The following is a 22,943-nucleotide window of genomic DNA, read 5'->3' as shown; positions in this document are numbered from 1 at the left end:
AGAGGGTTCCCCTTTCGAAAGCTGCCCTCTCTTACCCTGTAATCCAGGTCATACCAGTTCTGTGATGGGCCGTGGATCAGGCAGCCACAAGCTATGGAGCAGAAGGCTGGGCAGCCCCAGGACCTCAGGGGTCAGGCGGGGGGTGGGGGGAGTATGTGTGGCGGTGGTCTGTGTGGCATGGCTGGGCTGTGACCACAGGGTCTTGGCACCTGGAGCCCTGGGATTCCTAGGAGAGAAGCTGAGCAGGCACAGCTGGGCTACAACCCTAGGGGCAAGGGCGTGCCCAGCCCGTAGCCCGGAAATACTCGGCCTGACCCAGGTGATTGGCTCTGACTAAGAGAGTTCACCTGACCTGAGAGGTTCAATGTGAGGTCAAGCAGAGCGCAGGACAGAAGATTTGCTGTCTCACACAACGAAGCTGCCCGTCCTTTCACTGTTTGTGCCCACAACCTGGTCGGTCATCGGATGGACACTGGCAGTGACACCTGAACTGAGTGGGTGGCCTTGGAGTGTGCACGTGGGACCCCTGTACAAGCGTATACACAACCACAGGTAGGGTGAGCTGGGGGTGTGTCTGGGGGTGTCGCGACGAACTTGGTGTGCAAGAGCCCTGTGTGTATAGGTGCCGGTGGGCTTGGCCAGGTCAATGTCCCCAGGAGCAGCTGTGGGCAGCCATACTTTGTATCAACCCTCCTTCCTCTCTCTGGTGAATGTCTGCTGCACATGTGAGGCAGATGTTGTTGATGCCCTGTCCAAGACCATGGAACACACCGTGCCCACATGGACTGGCCCAGTGGCAGGTCGTGCTGACCATGGCGATGGCTTTATCTGCCAGCAGCTGCAACTCCCCTGTCTGAAGACGGTCTCTGGCCAGGGAAGTCCGCTCAGCTGCACAAGGGGGCACAGCTAATGTTCTCCGAAGGCAGCCTCAAACAATGACCCCTGAGAGTCTGAGAGCCGGTGTGAGAACCCCACCCCCCTTCCTGTCAGGTGGCTGTGAGGCTCTCCACTTGATGCCCCTCGGAAGGGGACCTGCATGACCACACCCTGAACTGGCTTCCTTCTCTTCCTTGTTTCACGGCCCCCTGTCTATTGGTGCTTCCCGGGTCACTTCCCTCATCAACCCCTTGCACCCTCCTCCTGTCCCAGGGTCTAGTCCTGCCCCCTCCTGGTCCCTCCATCCTGAGAATTGTCACCTCTGATCTCCTAATGAGCCCCAGGCTGAGCCCACTGCCTGGGGTGTGCTCTTTGGCTTCACCCCTCAAGCCCTGGCAGAGAGAGGGGGCTAGTTTCCCTGTAGGAGTGTGCAGGAGGACATTGCCTGTGTCACCGTATGTGGACAGGGTGTGTCATGGGTGGGGGAGGCAGGAAATGCCAAGCCCAACAGTTTCCTGGACCAGGGGTATTCCGTGTGTTGTTGGAACTAGGTGTTGGCGTGGGGTGGTTCAGGTTGGAGTCAGCAGGAGGCTGGACACGATCACCATGAGGGCTGCTACATTCATTCCCAGTGAGAGGGCCCCAGAGCACGGAGGTGGCCCCCAAGGCACACAGGGTGGTGTTTCGGACAAAGGAGTAATTATTTCGTATACAGGGAGAGGGCCTTAGGGCATCCGGCTGTTGTGCCCAGAGAGAGAAACCGAGGAGCAGGAATGACTCCTGAAAATGGACTGCTTGAATGGTTAAACCTCATGGAACATTGCAAGGGTGGCAGACCAGCTCAAAACCCAAATAAGTCCTGTGCCCAACTGCTAATGTCCCTGGTGAGTAGGTTTGGAAGTGAGAGAAGGGAAGTGCTGGCTCCCCAGCGGTGGACCTGTTTGCTTTGAACAGTGGCAGCAGGCAGCCAGCAGGTGGCAGTATGGGCTTGGAGTAGATGCCGAGCAGCTGGGACCTGCGACTGGCGCAGCACCTTTCTTCAGGATTGGACCCCGCTTTCAGGGCATTCCGTAGTCTAGGACTATGCTGGTGGATGCCACTTGAGTCTGAATGTGAGGGAAGAGTGACAGAGGAAGAGAAGCAGCCTCTGTCAGCCAAGGGATCAACCACCAAGGCTGGGGTCTTCTGGAGAGCACAGGAAAGAATCTTTGCAAGGGAAAGGAAACAACTCACTTCAGTCCAATTACGAATCCTCCCACCCTGTTTTTCGGAGTTGAAGAAGCCATCAGGGTGCTGAGACTCAACCGCTGTGAAAGGGAAATGTGCAGTCCCTAATGTTCCTGGAGTCAAGTCCAAAACGTATGGTCCGTCTTGGTGACATTTATGCTGGCCAAGTCTGAGAAAGGATGCTGGGTTTCAGTGAGGTTAAGAAAAAAAGGAACTCGTGTAAGGCACCGAGTCCCCAAATATCCGTGTCAATGGGAAAGTGACAACGCTTCCACGGCTACCCATCTTGAGAGAAATAAGATATTTCAGTTTGCTGCTGTTTATGTTTTGTCAGATGGTGTGAGCCCTTCTCCCCCCCCCATACCCTCCCCCTGCAGTCCATGCACTCTTTGAGAATGTTATTTCTTGCAACATTTTTATTGATATGATATATTTATTTTGAACACAGAAAAGATACATTGTTGCTTATGTAGCGCTTAATCCAGGAACAAGAAAAGCTGTTTAGCTCCATCCCTCAAACACTGATGAGTACTTAGGGATTTTAATCTTTATTCCCCTCCAGTACTCTCTAGGGTTGCAGAAGCAGGATGCATTTCTTAAAAGAGTCCCATCCCTGGAGTGCATTTAAAGGCTATACAGTACAACAGACAGTTATTTTTTGCCTAGAAAACAGTACACCACAGAGGCGGACAGAACTGCTTGTAAACAAAGTCCCTTTCCTGTGGAGTCGGGCGTGCCAGGATGCCACAGAACCTCTGGACGGATTCCTTTTAGTTCTGCACCAGAAGAAATCCTATTTCTACAGAAAATAAAATTCACGATTGCCATCCTGGATACCCTCCTTCTCAAGAAAGGGATTACTGAAATATCTTAGCCCTTCATNAAGTTCCACTTCCTGCCGTTGGCAATGCTGGCGGGACATTCCGCAAAGATGTTCGGCTGCCCCCTCTGGCAGGCTGGGTCTTCAGAAATCAGCTCTGTGACTTGCGTGGTCTCTGATGGGATTTGCTGGGATTTGTGGGCCACTCTATGAGCAGGCACGCCTATATATCCCCTTCTGTGGAGCCCCTGGCAGTGAGGCCCAGATGCGACATGCTAGTATTTAGGGGGCCCGCTTCCCCTTTCTTGTATCTCTGCAGACACCCTGGAGGGCAGGGCCAGAACACATCGGCTCACAGTTCTCAACCAGGAGCTGCCACCCAGGAGGACAGCCCACACTCGGGTGGTAACAGTCAGCTGGGCACACACACCTAGCAAAGGGCCACTTCTTTGCCTCAGAGCTGCGCCCAGGCCACCCTCCTCTTCTTTGAAGACCCTCAGCCCTGGGCAGTATTTGGACTGACACAGGGAGCACTGTAACCCGCCACCACCATCTCCACATGCCCACCAAGGACACTGCTTATCACCTGTCGCTTGGGGTGGGGGCCTCCTAAATAACTCCGCCAGCACAACCAGGCTGGGGGCGCTGGGTTAGGGAGGGGGCAAGGTGGGTGGTGAGGACCTCCAGGTTGTGCCTGAGCCCCCAGACCCGTGTCCCTTGCCCCATAAGTGGCAGGGTGGTGATGTTGTGGCTGCCCTGTAATTGAGGGAGAGGTACAGTGTGTAGCTGAACCTCACTGAAGCCTGTCCCACCAGCCAGGAGGACACGCTGCCCTGCGGTGGGTGGGGCAGGCGGCTGACCTGGGATGGTCGAGCAGTTTCTGGAGGCAGAATCAGAATTTGGGCACAGCCTGCCAGGTGAGGGCAGAGGCAAACAGGCCAGGGAGAGGGAAGAGCAAGCTCCAGTCCCTTCTCCACCTGTCTTCTCCCAGCATTGTCTGCAGAGGCATAGTCAATAGGCTGGGGAGGAGACGGGAGGTCACGAAAGCTTCATTTTTAATGAAACCTTAGCAGATGGATATGTGTGGATGTGGAGGGGCTGTGTGTATGCACATGTCTGTACATGTGTGGTGCAAATCTGGGTGTGTGTGTGCACATGGGTGTGTCAGTGTGTATGTGTGTGTACAATTGTGTATATATGTGTGCATGTGGGAGTGCTGTGTGTGCATGTCTGTGTGTACAAATTGTGTGTATATGTGTGCATGTGGGAGTGCTGTGTGTGCATATCTGTGTGTGTGTGTATGTGCATGCCCTTGTGTGTGTGTATGTGTATGTGTGTGTGTGTGTCTGTGTGTGCGCACGCCCTTTGTGGCTCAGCCCGAGGGACCGGGAGGACCTAGCTAGCTGGGTCACTCACAGAATCCTTTCTGGGCCGGAGACCAGGGCCCAGGTTGTGATGGGGGAGCCCTGGGGGCTCCTTGGCCCTGGTTCTGGTCCTGGCAGCGGCAGCAGACCTGATGGGGGGTTGATCCCACACACAGCCTCATAAGGGGGCAGGCTATCCATGGAGACGGTGCGGAGGCCCCCCTGGCCCAGGAGCCTCGGTGCCGGCTGGTGACGACTACTGCCTGCATCGAAGATGCCATCCAGCACGGGGTAGGAGTCGGTCAGCGAGTAGGGTGGTGGTGCATCCGTGGGGATGTACAGCTGGGTGGCACCCGGTCCCATACACTCATCATAACTACAAGAGAAGAGGCTCCCTCAGGGCCCTGCCTGGCCTTGGGGGCCTTAGGGGCAGGTCCGGGTGTCTTTCCCCAAGGGCTGGGAGCCCATCCTCAGCGACAGCTGCCCTGGTGTGGACCAAGTCAGGCCTCTGCCATGCCGGCTCTAATGAAACCCTCAACTCCCCCAGGAAAGGCACCCCAGATCTACTGCAGCTGGATTCTGGTCCTGACTCAGACCCAGTGTTTTGAATGAACTTGAGTGAGCAAGTCACTGAACCCTGGGTCTCAGATTGCTCAGAACAACGTGGCCCCTGATGATGGAGCACCTCCTGGTGTAAGTGGGGCTGCTGGGAGCAGCCTCGGGCTGCCTGACCCTCCTGGGTCTCAAGTCACTCCAAAATGGCCTTTCTGGACCCATAGTTGCAGGGCTAAAAAAGCACCCGCTACCCTCCAGGGGGTAAAGGGTGATGAGGGTATGGATGTTTCTGGGACCCGAGGGGTCTCCTGGTAGGGAAGTGATGGAGGCCCTTCCCTCTCCTCTTTTTTCAAATACTAACCTGTGGGTGATCTTCCCGAGGGTGGCAGGGAAAACCCAACCCTCCCCCCAGAGAAGAATCCCCCAGTGGGACTGTCACACCTGATGGCAGTTTGGACACAGTGACCCCTGACCCAGTGGATGTGATTGGGCTTTGGGTGCATACTGAGGAGCTGGGGCCTGGACCCTCCAACCCTGCCCCTTGCCCCCAGTCTGAAGGAGCTGAGCTTTTCTCTTCCTTCTCTGGTATCTTGTGACACCTATGGAGTCTGTCTCACTGGGACCTGCTTGGCCAGGAGACAGCCACACTCACCGAGAAGGTATTTTCTGCATTTGCACCATCTGGGGGAAGTGTTGTTTCCCATGGGGGGTAGGGATTCACACCAGTGGCCCTCCCTCTCATGCCCTCCTCCCTCATGTGGCCTGCTTACCCTGGGGGAGAATCTGGGTACAGGTCTCGAAGCACTGGGAGATCCACATCCCCATCAGAGCTGAGGTCTAATGGCAGGGGCCAGTCTTCGACAGGGGTGCAGCTGCAGCGAATCCGGTAGCTCGAGCGGCTGTAGGTCCCATCAGACCCTGCAGAGGACAGATAGTCAGCCTGGGCTTCAGGCTGGAACCAGGGAGGTCCCTTGCATGTCTACCTGACAGACATCCTGGAGACTCTCTTCTCCAGCTCACCATCTGGTCCCTCACCAAGCACAGCTGCCTACCATCCTCTCAGATAGCTCCAGAATGTGGCACTGATACTGCGCTAGGCATGGGGGTCTCAGAGTGAAAGTGGGGCTCCCAGGTGCTAAGCAGCCTAGCCTGGGGACAGTTCCTTACTGAGCAGCAGTGTGTCATGAGATTTGATAGATGCAGTACTGGTCCTGTGGGAACAGAGACGTGCTGACTCAGCCTGGAGGTCAGGGAGGGCTTCCGGGAGGAGGGACTCCTAAAACCAAGTCTTATCTAGGAGTCAGGCAAGAAAAGATGGACAGGCCAGGCAGAGGGAACATACCAGCTTGAGCCAAGGAAGGAGATTAGAAAGAAGAGTGTGGTGTGAAAAGGAAGCTTTGAAGTATGGAGAAGGGCTGGGGCATGAAAACTGGGGAGTTAGGGAATGAGGGCTGCAGGAGTCTCTGGGGTCAGGCCTCCCTACTCCCTGCACACATCATTCCTTTTAATTATCTAGGAGAAAAGGTGCTTCTATGATTTCTGACGACTCCATATACTGCATTCTCTCCTGTGTGTGTGTGTGTGTGTGTGTGTGTATCACATATTAGCACATCAAAGGCTCTGAGAAGTCCTGTATTTGAGAAACACATTTGATTGTGCATATGCAACATTTGATGACAGAATCTTCTTTTCTTAGACCTAGTAACACTGCTGAGGAAGTGCTGATAGAGCACAATCTTCTCATTCTACCAGTGTGGTTCAGAAAGGCTCAGTGATTTGCCAGAGGCCACACAGCAAATTATTGGTAGGGCCAGTGGGTAGCTGGATATCCTGTCTCCTCACTCTGTAAACTCTCCATCGCCCCGTTTCTGACAGTTCTAGTAGAGGCTATGGGACAGTGGGAGCTGCAAAGCCGATTGAGACATGAAGTCTCCATGCCCACAGTGGGCTTTCAGATGGCTCCTCCCCTCAGAGATCAGGACTCAACATCCGGGGCGGGGCTCATCTGTCTGGGGTGGGGCTCATGACCTTTCTTTGAGGTCAGCAGCACTGTCCATCCCCATTCTACAGACTAAAAAGCTGAGGCTCAGGGTCATGGAGTTGGAATTCATGCACAGTCTGTATAATCATAAAGACTGCCCTTTCTTCTCCCCTAATTTTTTTTCCACTCCTGATACCATGGTGAATAGAAAAATCTGGATATGAAACTCTATCTGCAGATATAATTCCAAGGTTATCTATGGACATTGAGAAAGCTCTCAGAAGAGAATATGCCAAACACATTAACAGTGGCTCTGTCTTGATGACAGGATCGTGACCCTTATTTTCTTCTTTAGATTTCATGTACCTTAAAGATTTTCCACGGTGAACACATATTACTTTTCTACTAGGGAAAAGGTATCCAATAACACATGCTATAAAAAGGAGCAAAAATGAGATTTGTTTCCCTTTAGGGCACCAGCTGAAGGGTGAGAGTTTCTGGAAGAACTTGGGGAAGAAGACTAGGGAAAGAAGAAACCATGAAACAGGGTGAAGACAGAAGTGGAGCCTAGGCCTTGGGGCTCCAGTGCCGGGGAGGGCCCCATCCACCATGCAGGGGGTTGTGGCTGTCCAAACCTTGGAAAGCTGAGGCTGTTCCCTGGACCCAAGTGGGGGTGGCTCTGGTAGGTAGGCCTGAGAGCTGATGAAGCCAGACCACACTGCCATTCACCTCTCCTTGGCTGCTTTTCTTGGGCATCCTGGGGGCTGAGCAGCGTAGGGCGACTGAGACTGCCCTGAGGCCCTCACCTAGCTCAGACCCCAAACCCTGAGATGACCCAGCTCACTCCAGACAGAGCTCCTGAGGAACAGCTGGAAAGGCTCCCCTGACCCCTCATTTGAACTCCCCAAATTACTTTCTTATCCCCTCTTCTTCCCCAACTTCCATGTCAGCACAGACCCAGATGGTCCAGGCCTCTGGAAGCCCCCCATACCCAACCCCCTCGTGGAAAGTGACACACCCCCATCCCCTTCTTTACCAAAAGTAAGAAACACCTTGGCTCATGATTTAGCCCAAACCCCAGGTTCACATCCCTTGACAAGCCTGGGAGTGGTGAGCAGGAATTTGCATCCATGGCACCTGCTGTGCTCTCTCCTCGTGACCACACTCACCCTCACAACCTTGAGCGACACTGTGGCCGCCTCCTGCTCTCAGATGTAGAAACTGAGAGGTGGGGCCGCTTGCTCTAAATCCCAGCAAGTGAGAGGATGAGAGGAGAGCAGATCTGTCTCCTAAAACTCGAGATCTTTCCATCTTATGGAAATAGAATTTCATTCATTCATTCATTCATTCATTCATTCATTCATTCTGTCATTTATTGACTCCTCTTTCTATGCCCAGCCAGACTGCAGGGGGGCTGTGTGGAGAGAGGGAGGAGGGACAGCTTTGTCCTGAGGGCAATGGGGAGTCACTGAGGGGTGTTGAGTGGAGGATGGAAGTGTCCACAGTTCAGGGTCCTGTGGACCCACCTGTCATATCGATGACTCACCTGTGGTGCACAGTAGTTAAACCCCTTCCCCGAGGGTGTACAGTGGGACGTGGAAGCTGAAGGCTTTTGGAACCCTGGGTCTGAGGGGCCTGTGAGGCCTCAAGGAGAGATACCTGGGGGTGCCTGGCCGAGGTGGTGCCGGAAGCTGGCAGGTGGCTGAGATGGAGCAGGGAGTGGGTGTAGAGAGAGGGCCCGGGGCCAACAGTTGGGACCTCGATATTCTTCTCCTCAGAGAATGGGAATCTACAAAAAAGTCTGAGAAGGCGCAGGAGCAAGACCAAGAGAGCCTTGATCACTAGCACCAGGGGAAGGGGCTGTCTGTAGGGAAGAGGGGTCCCCGCTGCCAATAGGTGGGTGCTCGTGGGTGCTCTGCTAATTTGTTCTCCCCACAGCTGTGCAGCACAGAGTGCTTCCTTCTCCTCCCTGACATCTTTCCAAGGCTCCTGGCCGCCCCTGTGCTCCCTCCAGAAGGCCGGAGGAAGCTGTGGGGGGCATCAGTGCCTCTGGGCTCCCCACTGGGGCCCCAGGGAGGTGCCAAAGCAGGAGCTGAGAACAGCAGTGGGGCAGGGAGGTGGGTACCCATGGTGACAGGGACGCAAGCCTGCTGCTGCCTGTCTGCACACAGCACACGGCCGCAGAGGCCTGACCCCAGGCTTGGCCTGGCTCTGACCTGCTGTCAACCCACCTACTCCAGAGATCCTGTGACCCCCCAGGGCCATTTGTCTCCTCAAGGCCAAGGTCGACCTCTCAAACTTTAGCTTGGGATCTCCCGTGGGCTACCCAGGCCTGGTACTTGCAGGCTGTTCAACAAGTTGCTTTGGTTTCCTAGTCTTTAAAATGGGCTAATGCAGCTCTTGCTGTGAAGGGGAAATGAGGTGGCTCGTACCCTTGCCCACGGAGCATGTTCTCTGGGTCAGATCACGCAGGGCTGTGGGCCCGGCTGGGTGAGAGCTACACCAGGCCCTGTTCTTCCTGATGTCACACAGCCCTGCTTTCTCTGTCATTCCATGACAGGCGCACTGGTGGAGGTGTGGGTAAGTCGAGGAAGTGCAGGGAAGGGCGATTCTACCCTGCCTGGAAGGGGTGAGGGGGCCAGAGCAGCAACCAAAGGGAAATGGTATTTGAGTTGGGTCTGTAGGGACAAGCAGGCTTTTGTCAGTTGGGGAAGTACAGGGAATGGCGTTCTGGGCCTGAGAAGGGCCTGTGCAAAGGAGTGGAGGTGGGAAGGAGCACCAAAGTGCGTGGGGATGAGCTGGAGGAAGGGAAGGCAGGAGTGGGGCCACGGGAGGCAGGCAGGGTGGCCGTCCTAGGCCTGACCCGCAGCGTAGCGGGAGGCTGCGAGTGGGAGCAGGGCTCCTGTTGGGGAGCCCTGGCAGCTCCTGGGGAGCTCCAGGCAGGAGCCCTGCCTTCCGCAAGGGTCAGGCTGGTCTGGGCAATGCTCCCGGCTTGTCTTCCTGAGGAGTCCTTGGTTTCTGGGGACTGGGCTGGCCAAACTTTCAATATCTGCCTTATTAGTGCTGACTTTTCTGTTTAGTCTCCATTGTTGGGCAGTGAGGGTGAACCGCTGACCCACTGCACGTTTCTCTCACTGCGGCCTTCCCTGACATGGTGACGTCTCTCTGTGTCTTGTCCAGAGGCCCAGCTTCCTGCTCTTGTACTTCTCCGGACGGCATAGCCAGAGGAGCAACATCCAGGTCTGTAGGGCCCCCAGGTCTTGAGTGTGTGTGCCACACAGTGCCCTGAGCTCAGGTGCGGCCCCTGCTGGCGGTGTGCCCACACCAGCAACCTCCCTCAGAGGCGTGAGCACCGGCCCCTCTGAGCCTGTGCTGCACAGTGATTATCCTGCAGGACTCCAGATCGGGCCACCTGGGCTCAAATCTGGGGTCCGCCTGGCTGGGTAACCCTAAGTAGGTTACTTGGCCACCCTGCTTTGGTCTGAATGTTTTTGTCTACCTACCCCCCCCCCCCCCCCCCCATTCATATATTGAAATCTGAACTCTCAAGGTACTGCTATTCAGAGGTGGGGCCTTTGGGAGATGATTAGGTCATGAGGGTGGGGCCCTCATAGTTGGGATTGGTGCCCTTATAAGATATGAGACCCCAGAGAGCTAGCTTGTCCCTTCTACCATGTGAGGACACAGGGAGAAGGCTCATCTATGAGCCAGAAGCCGGGCCCTCACAAGATAACCAAATCTGCAGGTGTCTGGATCTTGGGAGTCCCCAGCCTCCAGAACTGAGAAATAAATTTCTCTTGTTTACAGGCCTTCCCGTTTATGGTGTTTTTGTTACAATAGCCTGAACACCTCAACTTCCTTATCTGTGAATTGGGAAGGTAATAAACAGCAGCTACCTCCAGGACTGTTGCGAGAATTAAATGAGATTCTGTGTGAGAAGGGCCAGGCATGCAGTGAGTGCCCACCTCCTGCTTCTTACCTGCTTCAGCACACAAACTGTGGGTATCCTTAATTGCTAAACGGTGGCACCTTCCTCAATCAGTTAACTGTGTGGAAAGGGAGAGGAAGTGGCCCAAAGCTTCTGGTTAATCAGGGCATTTTGGGAGGGGGCTGTGGATTTCAGGCCTCCCAAGGTCCAGGCTGATGAGATCCCATCCAACCTGTTTTTTAATTTTTCCTTTCCTTCTTTCTCTCAAGCTCTGCCTGTACTGTAGGAACGGAAGGCTCTCAGGCCCTGACATGGCTCTGGAGCCTCCAGATGGCTTACCCTATAGTGTGATGGTGGCCTTTGGGGATATACAACTCCAAACTGTAGGCAGAGGTCCCATCAGGCCTCAGGGCAGGCTTTTTCCTGCCATTGACAACTGTCTAAGAATTGAATGGATTGAGTTCCTTCCTGCTGCTTTTAGATAACTGGCCCCTTCCAAGTGTAAGGCAGAGTAAGCTGGCTGTAATGTGTAAAAGTTCAGGCCTTCTGGCCAGATGGATACTACTTGGACTGGTTGGCTGAAGAATTAGCAACCAAATCTGTGTAAGGGTGATTCCCCTAATCGGGAAACTCTCAGACCAGTTCTGTTTCCGCTTTGTAGGCTCTCTGGGGATAGATTCATTTGCTCATCATTCATGCCGTCTTTCATATATCCACTTATTCATATACCATCCAACCCCCGCACTATCCACCGCTCTACCTTCCTATCTACCCATCTTCCACCCATCCACACCCATTGCATCTATCCATGCAGTCACATATCCCTTCCAGTCCACACCTGTGTCCACCCCACTTCCAGCCATTTATCCATCTCTTCATTCGTTCACCTTTCATCCATCCATTTAGCCATCATCCCCCCATCCCACCCACTCATCCATCTTTCCATCCAGCCTGTGGTCCATCCACTCACTCATCCTGCCCAGTCCCTCCACCAATCCATGTCCTCACCCCCTACTGATCTTTCCTGTCATCCTGCTCACCCATCCCTCTCCTCATCCGTCTCTCCATCCAGGCACCAGCTGGACCAGCTGGCAGTACAGCCTGGACCAACTGTGGCCAAGGCTGGGGAGTAGAATCACATCCTCCCTTTGACCTTCAGCCTCACCCCTGGTAGACTACTGGACTTCTCAGGCCTCCAAGAGCATTGTGGTGAGTGCCTCTGGTCTCTTCCTGACCACCTCCAGGATGCCTTCCCAACCACCCTGCCCACCCCTACCATGACAGGGCTACCACCTCCCCCATGGGTTGTCACAGCTGGGTGGGACGCCGGGCCCAGGGTGGACAGCAGCTCACCGTAGCCTTGCTCATACTCTCGGTGGCGGCGGCGGCGGTGGTGATGGTGGTGGTGATGGTGGCGGCGGTGGCGCTGGCGCTGGCGCTGGAGCCGGGCCTGCCGGTCCCTGCGGATGCTGCCAATGATGATGGTAATGCAGGAGAGGATGATGACCACACCTATGACTGCACTTGCCACCAGTACAGGAGACACGAGCAGGTGGCTGTGCTCCGAACTTTCTGAGAACGTTGGATAGAAATAGCTGGTACGGTTGTAGCGAGCTATTGGGAACAAAAAGAGAGGGCACTGAACTAAGGCGCAGAACTTGCCGCACTTCCTTCTCTATACCTGCTGCCCTGTGAGTTATTTGTCCCTAAATAAATGGAGGATCGTCTGGGGTGAGCCCCAGGGACTGTGTCCTAGCTGCTCTCGTGCCAGGGAGGAGGAGAGCAGCACTGTGCCCTTCTAGCTGCAGGAGCCTTTGCCAGTGGCCACTGGCCTCCCCTCCTCTCCAGCCTCTGTCCTGAGAGCTCAACTAACTCACAGGTAGCAAAAGAAAAGCTGGAAGAAGGCAATGGATTTGCCCAAGTCACACAGCAAATTAGTGGCAGAGCAGAGGCTGGAACCCAAGACTCAGTACTAGACAGGGGCTCCACTCCACCAAGATGTGAGGTTGGAAGGTCAGTGTAACTTTACCGAGGTCTTGGCAAGGTGTGGGGAAATGCACAGAAGGTCGAAGTATGAGGACCAACCCTGTTGGCCCGCAACACTGGCCTCCTGCTTCAGGGAAAAACCTTACCCAGGGCATTCTAGGGAAATCAGGTGGTAACTGACCCAGACATGTCAGGAGGTCAGATCAGATCAAAGGAGGCTTCCCAAAGTGGCTATACTAATATTAGGAAAAAAAGACTTTAAAACAAAAAATGCTATTAGAGATGGGAGGGACATTTTATAATGACAAAGGGTCAACCCATCAGGAAGCTATAGCAATTATAAACATATGCACCTAAGAACACAGTCCTAAAATACATAGAACAAAGGCTGAAGGGAGAAACCCACAACACAACAGTACAGTCGGAGACTTCCGTACCCCACTTTCAGCAAGGTACAGACTTTGGTTTTGTGTCTACTTTTGACTGGTTGTGATGGTTTGAGGTTTTGATGAAGTGCCAACTTCTTTATTTTTATTCCCTTGGCTGTCAGCTAGCTACATTAACCTAAAGTTTTCCATTTTTCTTCAAGACCCAGAGATGAAAAGTGGCGAAATGAAGCTCTCCTCATCTTTGTCTCAGGCAGAAGAGATCCACTTCAGTTGTCCAGTCTGACCTCGAGGAATCAGTCCTTGGCTGTGGACATGGAGCAAGCCCACCACTCTTACCTCAAGCTGGGCCAGTGGCAGATGCTACTGACCATGGCTCTTTTTCCTGTTTGGTCCAGGATGCAGCCTCAGCATCCTTTTCAACATAGCACTCCACACAGTGATTCACGTGGGCATGAAATGGAGCTTTTGGTCCCACTCATGTAGTGTGACCTCAGTGCCCCAATGCTACCACTCCTGAGCTGGGGGCCAGGGCTTTGGCTTAGACTAAAGCTAGGCCAGTGGCCACCTGCTACTGTATTCTCTCCATTAAAGTATAGGCCAGACAGATGTCCAACCAATGTCACCCTCTTCCTCCTCACCATGTGGCCTCTCACGTCTGGAGCCAAGAGCAGGACTTGGGAGTGTCAATGACATCACCTTTCCTTGGAGAGGGTAGGAGTGTATGGGGTCCACACTCTGTCCTGTTCATTGTGTCCCAGGGCACACTGCAGTGGCCTGGGGGCACACTGGTCACCCATGACTCAAGGCAGACATGGTACCAGAGAGCTGCCCCATCAAGGCTGCAGGTGCCCAGAGTGAACCCCTAGTGTTGGATGTATGCACATGTGCCGGTCCTCCTTAGCACGCAGCAAGGTGCTGGCCCCTCAGGGTCACCTTGAGGATGCCCCTCCCTCCACGGCCTTGGCATCAGATGAGAGCCTTGCCCCCCTGGCAGTTCCCATCTCATTACCAGCTGGGCACAGAGATGGCATCACCCATGCCTGCAGATGGAGCCAGTTGGCACAGGCATCTGTCTGCGTGGCTGGTTGAGAAATTAATCTTCCAGTCACCACAACCGGCAGAGGTAGGTGCTACTTTAAATTATGAGGGAAATTCTTTCCAATTTCTAAACACAGGGCCCATTTTATCAATAAGATATATATGATTTCTCTGACAGCCCTTGCTTCCCGCCCCTCTGCCTCCCTGCTCACCCCACACCAGCTGCAGCAAGGACAGAGCATAAAGCCCATTCTGCCTCTATCTTGAACTTTGTTCCCAAGCTCCTTCTACAAATGTACCCACAATCAAGAGGAAATTGTACCTCAAGATACCAGCTCTTCCCTGAGAGGCCGCCTCCTCCCCCCTAGCCCCCAACATACCAGCATGAGTAGGTACTGTCTCTGGAACACTTAGTGTGTGTCCCACACCACACTCGGTATTTCTTGTACACTAGATTACCTCAGTTCTCACGATGGCCTGTGATGGGATCCCCATTTTAATTGGGGGGTGGGGAACTGAGCCCCAGGCAAGTTAAGTAACTTGCCCAAGGTCACATAGACCACAGAGATGGTCCTGAGTCAGTGGGCAGCCTAAACCCCATGCTTTTAGCCAAGGTGCTATTCTGTGATTATCAGGCACTAGGCTCTGAGAGCTCATGTTTTGTTTTGTTTTGTTTTGTTTTTTGTTTTTTTGTTTTGATCTTGATAAATGAAAACGTTCCTATCCCTAAAATGATGCTTTGCTTCTTCTGAATCACTTTATTATAGTCAAAGCAGGCTATGACCTGCGGCTTATCCAGGGTGAAGGCATATCAACAGCTGAACACTGCTGATAAGATACTGGGATTCCAGAGAAGGGAGCCATTGTGTGTCGGGAAGAGACAGAGCACGGCAAGCAGGTATTCAGGGAGAGGAGCAAACAATCGAGGGCTGGGGGAGGGGTCTCCTAGTCTGTGTATCTTCCATCTTGGCATCTGTTCCAGAGGCGTGGCTGGGACTGTGGGGAGGGCCCTGGGGCAACTCCTCCACCAAGGAACAATGTGAATGATAGGGAAGCTCTCACTGAGGTCTACCAGCACTGGTCAGGCTCTACACCCTTTACAAGCACCATTATCTCATTTATCATCACAGCAACCTGTTGACTTTCCCCTCATTTTATAGATGGGGAAGCTGAGGCACAGAGATAGTAAAAGTGGTGGAGCCAGAACTTAGATCCAGCTTGTTCTATGCAATTCCCGAGCCTCCATTCACGCCTGCTCTGGTTCGCCCCTGGAGGGCAGAACCTGCGTCCTCTCTGTCTTGTCACTAGGTTTCTCCAGTGCTTTGGGCAAGGCCAGCACAGAAAGGGAGCCCAGGAGCCATTTGAATGGCATGGAGGGAGGTCAGGGTCTGCTTGCTCTGTGTGCTGGAGTGTGTGGGGGTGGATCTTATGAGCTGACCTCAGTCATTCTTACTCATCCACTGGCCCTTCCTTCTGGCCATCACTCACCCAATCGTCCAGCCCAGACATGGGATCCACAGCTGTTTATAAGCACTGACAGATTGTTGGAATGGAGGAGGTGCTATCATCTAAGGGAGTAAATCAGGTCTTAACTGAGGAGTCTGGGTCTGGGGTGGGCTCCAGATCAGTGTAAATTAATCTGGCAAATTCCACCATAGAAGAACCGTGGGGCCCCCAAGGAGGGCTCAGTGCATTTGAGGAATCATGAGAAGTGGAGGCTGAGGTTAGAGGGGCTGGCCTTGGCCAGACCATGAGGGATCTTGAACGTCAAATCAGGAGATCATCCTTTATCCCAAGGGCAAAGAGAGACATGGATGAAGGAGTGTGGTCAGAGTGTTTTAGGAGAGCCCTCTGGCTGCAGAAGGAGGCCAGGGTGGGAAGTGGGAGACCAGTGAGGAAGCTGTTGTCGGGGTCCACGTGAGCGCAGCGCTGGGGTGGAGGGGGCTGAGGCCCGCGGCCCATACCGTGCAGAGCTGAGCATGAAGCATGGCTCAGTTGAACGCACTTGATGGGCAGAAGGCCACTGCAGAGAGTTCCTTTCTCTCTCTGAGTTGATATGCTCTGAGCAGGCCTCAGAGACAGGCCTGATGCTTTCCCACTCTGGTGATGGGGTCCCAAGGCCCTCTCTGGGGCTGGGGTGGTGCCTGGGTCCAATGGGCACTGCTGTGCCAGGAGGAAGTCTTTGCCTCCAGATTTCTGGTCCAGGGCTGGGACTGGGAACCACAACTGAGTCAGAAGATTCTACATGACCCAGGCCTAGATGTGGAGCTGGGTCTGGGGCTTGCTTCTCTTCCATGCAGATGCCATTGGTACCCTCATTTACAGATGATGACACTGGGTCTTGGTGAGCTGAAGATTTGCCCTAGTTTTGTGGCACATCTGGGATTTGAACCCAGGTATGTCTGATAATTCATCAAACAGTGGCACCTAGCAGGGGAAGAGAGCAGGATGTGGTGGAGGTAGAAGCAGAACTGGATTCTGTTCCTGGTTTTATCACTCACTTGCTTTGTGATATGTGGCATGCCCCTGCCCTCTCTGGACCTGCTTGCCAGCTGTCCAAAGAGACACTTATTTTTGAACTGTCCTCCCTCCAGTGTGGGTGAATGGGTGTGAGAGGGGTGGGGAGGGGGGTGGCAGCCAGGTGAGCCCAGAGGCGATGAGGAGAGGCAGTAAGATCCAGTCTTGTGTCAGGGAAATGGGGTCAGGGCTGGCTCCAGTCTGGGGAACACGCAGGTCAGGGAAACTGAGGCTGGCGATCATTATCAAGTCCTTGCTGAGCTTGGTGTACAGGCAGCTCTGCAATCCCTCTGTCTGGGTACAGGGAAGCAGTCTTTGCAGACTGAAGCTGCCTGAGGAGCTGACAAAGAAAGGACACGGAAACACTGGAGGTGCTGAGCCAACACTGTTAGATCTAGAGTCCCGCCCGCCCCCTCTGAGAGGCAGGCTGGAAGGAAAAGGGGGGGCCACAGACTCAAATCTGACTGATGGCTCCTGTCACAGAAAAGTCTGAAGACATTTGTCATAGGTCCACTTCTGTGGCAAGTATGGCCTTGGCAATGCACTTCTTCCTGTACCGCTACCAACACCAGTGTGAGGCTGTGTGGTCACTGGAGGGAATGTGGGGAAAAGGATTCAGGCACCATCTTCCCTCTGTTTGCCGTTGGCTGGTCCCAGCCTCCAGGCAGGGACGTGGAGAGGGGCAGGGGACAAGGCAAGGCAGGCTCACTCGCTTGGGCATTTCTGCTTTTTAGGGTGGCATCTCAGCCCACTTGCTGATCCCCATCCTCTGGTTGCCAGGTGACTGTGATGGAGAGATGTCAGAGTGCTGGGGGCTGGTCAGGGACATCCATGCAGGGGTGCTGGGTCTTGGAGGACAAACCAGCAGGACAACATCAGAGGAGGGAAGGTACACTGAGGGGTGAGGTGTCAAGGGAGCTCAGGAAAGGAGGAGGTGCTCCTGGGGCAAGGCTGTAGGATGTCATCCTGATGGCACCTGAATGTTGGGATTCTGGGGGTGAGGGAGAGGCTACCTGGTGTTCAGGATTCTTCTTACAATGGGGATGCATTTCTATGAGAAGTCAGCTAATGTCATGTCAGGGTCCTGAAACCTTTTACTTGGCCCTTTGTGGCATCACAAGTTGGGCAGATCATAGGAGAAAGAAAGATTGGAATGTAAAGTCATCTACAATCAATGCTCTATAAATTCACTCAGCCAACCAATCATCCATCCTCCTATGTATTTATCTACTTAGGCATCTACTCAGAACTCACTTGATCCATCCATCCATCCACCCATCCATTCACAAATACTAAGTGGGTAGTCCATGCCTGAACATGTTCTAAACAGTGGGGACATGATACGAATCAGATGAAAATGAACCTCTCAAACTGTGGGGGGCAAGAGGTCCCACCCAGGTGCCCCAGTGCTGAGAGGGGAAGGCCGGTACTGGATAGGGCTCACTGCTCCCCCTTCCCGTGGAGTCACTCTGCTTCAGTGTTTTACACATCAGGGTTCATAGGAGAGTGCTTCACTGCCCCGAACATTTTCAACCATTGCATTAAATATAACTGGAAAGTATAAGCGACTACCCACAGGCCTTTCATCATTCCATAAAGATGAAAGTGATTTATTCCACTACTAAGAGGCCATGTAAGATATTATTAAGATGCCACTTTAATAAACTCCCCAAAATTAACTCACATGTACTTCTACATATCTAAATTCCGCAAGTTTACTGTCTTGTCATCATTCACTAAGGTCTTATCTCTGGTTTGATGGGTTATTTAATGGCTGGCAAACTTGCTGTAACAGCATCACAAACCACGTTTCCCTCTTTCTGCGGAGGAAATGGTGAACTGGCCTATGTTACAGACCCAAAGCCATGACAGAATTAGGCTTTCCACTTGAACCCACACCAAACTCTCATTTTCTTGCTAGAATCATCGCTGGCCCCGATCTCCTCATTTTCTCTCCTCTTTTGTCCATGCTGAGAGTTGGCTCTTAGGCTATTTTCCACAAAGAACACAGGGTTATATAACACCAGGTGAGTCACTGTCATGCTTGATGAGTAGGAAATGGTGGAACTGTGTTGGGAAGCAGAGGCTGGGGGGCTGGCTTGGCCCACTCATCAGCTAGGGGGATTTGCTCTCACATCCCAGCTTGTATTACAAGACTCAAATCATAGCTTGGAAAAATGACCATTTACTACAACATGGACTTTCTAGGAAGTTCAATGAATAATTGATAGAGAAAATGTTAAATTTATGAATGCTGCAAATTATCCTCAGCTCTCCCACCATAGCTGGTCCAGACTAGGGCTGTGGACTTGGACCATAGTATCATCTTCCTCAAGTTTTCCTTTGGTCTTTTGCTTTTGTGGGTTCTGATTCTGGAAAATGTTAAAGGTGATGGGACTTAGTCCCCTGCTCCACAGAGGTTCCCTCAGCTCCCAGAATTTACAAGGGCATCTGATAAACCAGCACCAGGGCAACAGTGTGTGAAAAATAATATCCCAGCGGTGCCTGGGTAGCTCAGTCAGTTAAGTGTCTGACTCCTGATTTTGGCTCAGGTCATAATCTCGCAGTTCGTAAGATCGAGCCCCATGTCAGGTTCTGTGCTGACAGTGCGGAGCTTCCTTGGGATTCTCTCTCTTTCTCTCTTTCTCCCTCTCTCTAAAAACAACAACAACAACAACAACAAAACCTTTAAATGAAAAAAAAAATAGTATCCCATATGTAGAGAGGGCTTATTCTAGGAATGCAAGAATGGTTTCAGACCAGAAAATCTATTAATATGTTACTTCAGTAGGTAGGATGAGATAAACTACTAGACTAGGCAAAGCCAGGGACCTCTTGGCCTTAATAAATCTTAGTGATCTTAATGGCTTGTCAACATCACATTGAACCACGGAGCTTTGGAACAGTTTCTCAGCATGTGGTTCATGGAACATGAATTCCTAAAAACATTATGGGATGTCTGCCCCCCAAGACTGCACCATAGCCCTGAGTGGTCTTAGGAGCCAAACCAGCCCCAGTATCAGGCCCTTTATTCACCAGTATTCTGTTTCCTGAGGTGTGAGTGGCCTATGGTCCTCTGGGAGAAGGGATCACTCCTCAGCCACCTTTCTTGGGGGGAAGCCCAGAGTTCCCCTGCTAGCGCATCTTGTCCTAGGCTCTAGCTGAGTAAGACGCAGACAGTCCTGGGTTCAAATCCTCACTCTGCTTCTTGCAGTCAGTGCCCCCTGGGTTCAAATCCTCACTCTGCTTTTTGCAGTCAGTGCCCTCTGAGCAATTTCCCCCTCAGAATTTCTATCACTTCAAGATTCAAGATTTTAAACCTTAAAATCGTAAGAATATCTCTTAGACATAGATCTAAATATGAAAGGCAAAACAGTAAAGCTTCAAGAGGAAAACACTGGAGAACATCTTCATGACATTGGGTTTCTTAAATAGATACACAGGTACTAACCATAAAAAAAGGGATAAGTTGGGCTATATTAAAGATCTTTGGTAGGAGTTGGAACTTCATGGGAGGTGGGCAGGGGGCCAGGGAACTGCCCAGGACTGAGATGGGAACAGGAAGGCTGTGGCTGGAGCAGGCAGAAAGTTGTGAAAGACTTTCTAAATATATTCATCATTTGCAACCTGCCCCAGGACACTGGAGAATGCTTCCCATGGAGGTCCCTGCCTGTACAGGTGCCTGGAAGCCATTAGTAGATGCCAAGACACAAAAGCGTCCTTCTTCACATCTTTGTGGAACAATCCTCCATTTCACAATGAGCTATTTCCCTCTAATGGGTTTGTTTTTTTCCGGGATACCCAAGAGAATAGCAGCACCGTCAATTACAGTAGGCCAATGTCAAATAGTAACAGAGTAGAATACATCTTGTGATGGTACAGGAAAACTAACTTGGGGACCTAGGCTTCATGTTCAATGAGGGGACCTAAAACAGCCTTTCTTCAAACAAGCGATGAGTAAAAAGCCCAGCAGGATTGCTTTTTAGCTGGAAAAATGCAAGTCTTAGCGGCTGACAGGAAACATGCGATATTTACCTGGGGCTGTGTTTTGATGATGCCTCACGTGACCAGTGCTTTTGGTGCCTCCAATCATCTATGTTTTAGGATTAGTGTCCCTTTGGTACCTCCCTCCTGCAGCAGCTTCTGCAGCAGAAGTGCTGTCCGTGGTTACTGAATCAAACCTAGAAACAGCCCCTCGTTGTATTTTTATAATATGTTTTTGTGTTCTTTTCTAAGTCAAAGCCGCTGCTGAACAAGGGGAAATGCTGCCTGCACCTTTCTCCTCTTACCTGACTTTTGTCAGCTGGCCGGCCCCATGGCTCTTGTAACAAGACAGTGGCGTATAGCTGGGCCTCTCATTCTTGTGCACTTAAAAATAAATCCTACTGCGTGAGAAATGGGTGGATGTGCTAGGACTGAGCCGAAATTGAGATTGAAATGATGGGTAAACATTCATTCGTTTAACATTCGTTAAATCATAGGTCGAACTTTAGCCCCTCCTGTGGTTAAACTATTTAGTTCAGTGTTTTTAGTTAATACTCAATATAATTTATATTTTAAAAGAATTCAAAGAACACGCCACAGGTTTCTGAATATACAAATCCAGTTATAAATTACATAGTGTCTGAGAATTTGATAGTCATGTTCTTTTAGATAATTGGATTTTACGCTCGGTAGATACGCCAGTGCACTGGTTTTGCGCAGGTGTAATTGATCCCCTGCTCCCTGGTGAGGGGAACACAGGAGGGTGCCACGGTGCCATGACTCCCATTGCTTAGGGAGTGTCAGTGACATGCTGCGTGCACAGTAGCCACATGTACGGTAAGAACAGTCCTTAAACTGTTGGGATCACTGTCGATATTTTTAAATGTTGGAGGTCACTTTTTATCTTGAAGAAATGACATTTTTGAAAAAATTTAAATTACTGCGTTAGCAATCCTTTAAAGTTAGTTGAATCAAAAACCTGAAATTCCAAAAATAGACAAAAACTCTTAAATAAGCCGGCCGTCCATCTTAAAAGGGGCCCACCTTGGGTTTTACACTGATAAAATTTTATTCCCACTGTTTTTCTTGCAACACCCCTTCCCCAATCCTCACCTTTACCCCCAATTCCTAGGGGAGACAGGTATCCTCCGGGGAATGAAGGACCTGGGTACGGGCAGACAGTAGCTGTGGAACGGCTGTCTCTGGCAAGGCCTAGAGATTACCTACAGACAGGGAGTCAGGGGCAGAGGGAGCAGCCCCAAGAAGCTGACCGTCAGGGGCTGATAGGGGATATGGTGTTTACATGCAGAGAAAAGCAAAGAGAGAGGACTCTGGGAGGTAATAGGTGCTTGAGCTCCCAGAGGGATCAGTGTGGCCAGTGCCCTGGACTGAGATCCAGAAGCCCTCCTTTGGAATCTTGTCTCCTCCCCTGGCGGGTCCCTGGGCATGTGATATGTCTCTCTTGGGGCCTCTCTCTTCTCTCTGGAAAGCAAGCGGGCCTGTACGCTTCTGCGGTGACATCATAGAGGACAACCAGTTTTTCCCAGTCACCCTGGGCACAGATCCAGGCACAGGCCGAGCTGAGTTTCAGGGTAGCTAATCTAGGGTAGCTCTTGGCTGAGAAGTGGTTGTGTCCTTACACATTCCTGTTTGCAGGAAAATCCATCTCCTTTCCCCCCAGTGCACTTGGCTCTGTGATGCCACGGGTGAGAACTCTGAGGATCATGCTTCTCTTGGCAAGATTTCTAGATACAGAAGCCATTTTTCCCTTCACCAACCTAGAGCTCAGTTTCTAGATTTTTCCTTTTCTAACACTCCCTGCTTGTGGCAGAAGAGGCTGGAGAGTCATCCAAGTGATGACAGTGGTGCCTTGATCCACGGGGCAAGATGGAGTCAGATTTGAAGGTAGAAGCATTAGGATCTGCAGACTAAATGGAATGGTAGTGGATGCTAAAAAGAGAAGTAAGAACTGACCAAGTTTGGGGCCGAGCAGAAGAAGGCCTGAGCTGCCGTTTACAGGGACGGAGAGGATGCTGGGCGGTTTTGGTGGGACTGGGAGTCAAGATTTAAGGTTTTGACATGTTACATCTGGGATGCTCTGGGGAGACCCTGAGCAGACATCTGAGTGCAGGTCCATCTGAGTGGGGCAGACAGTTGGATATATGAGTCTGGAGCTCAGGGAGAGTCTGGAGCCAGAGATGTAAATTTGGGGGCTGTCAGTATATGGGTGCTGCTCAATGCCATGAGGCTGGATGATATCACCTAGGGAACTCACTGC

The 22,943-nt window shown here is 52.0% G+C and overlaps 1 protein-coding gene and 1 long non-coding RNA gene across 5 annotated transcripts in view; one reads left to right on the top strand and one right to left on the bottom strand.

The window, feature by feature from the left end:
- The first annotated feature begins 372 nt into the window (after positions 1 to 372).
- LOC144224518 (uncharacterized) overlaps positions 373 to 22,943 on the top strand; it is a 30,635-nt gene continuing 8,064 nt past the window's right edge. For 3 of the 4 annotated variants that reach the window (XR_013333074.1, XR_013333073.1, XR_013333072.1), the window contains exons 1-4: positions 373 to 552; positions 11,824 to 11,960; positions 13,327 to 14,249; positions 14,932 to 15,062. This is a non-coding gene — a long non-coding RNA (uncharacterized LOC144224518). Of the gene's footprint in view, positions 553 to 11,823; positions 11,961 to 13,326; positions 14,901 to 14,931; positions 15,063 to 22,943 lie in introns of those variants that run through there. The other variant, XR_013333071.1, reaches the window with a different exon arrangement.
- BEAN1 (brain expressed associated with NEDD4 1) overlaps positions 2,993 to 22,943 on the bottom strand; it is a 26,087-nt gene continuing 6,136 nt past the window's right edge. The window contains exons 2-4 of the mRNA XM_077755522.1: positions 12,105 to 12,365; positions 5,613 to 5,760; positions 2,993 to 4,663 (exon numbers count right to left, since the gene is read on the bottom strand). Of these exons, the coding sequence (XP_077611648.1) occupies positions 4,336 to 4,663; positions 5,613 to 5,760; positions 12,105 to 12,365 (737 nt within the window). The 3' untranslated portion in view covers positions 2,993 to 4,335. The remainder of the gene's footprint in view (positions 4,664 to 5,612; positions 5,761 to 12,104; positions 12,366 to 22,943) is intronic.

This window comes from Crocuta crocuta, unplaced genomic scaffold (assembly GCF_008692635.1).
Source record: "Crocuta crocuta isolate KB4526 unplaced genomic scaffold, BGI_CrCroc_1.0 scaffold152, whole genome shotgun sequence".
Lineage (NCBI taxonomy): Eukaryota > Metazoa > Chordata > Mammalia > Carnivora > Hyaenidae > Crocuta > Crocuta crocuta.
This window is presented reverse-complemented; position numbering and strand designations above follow the sequence as displayed.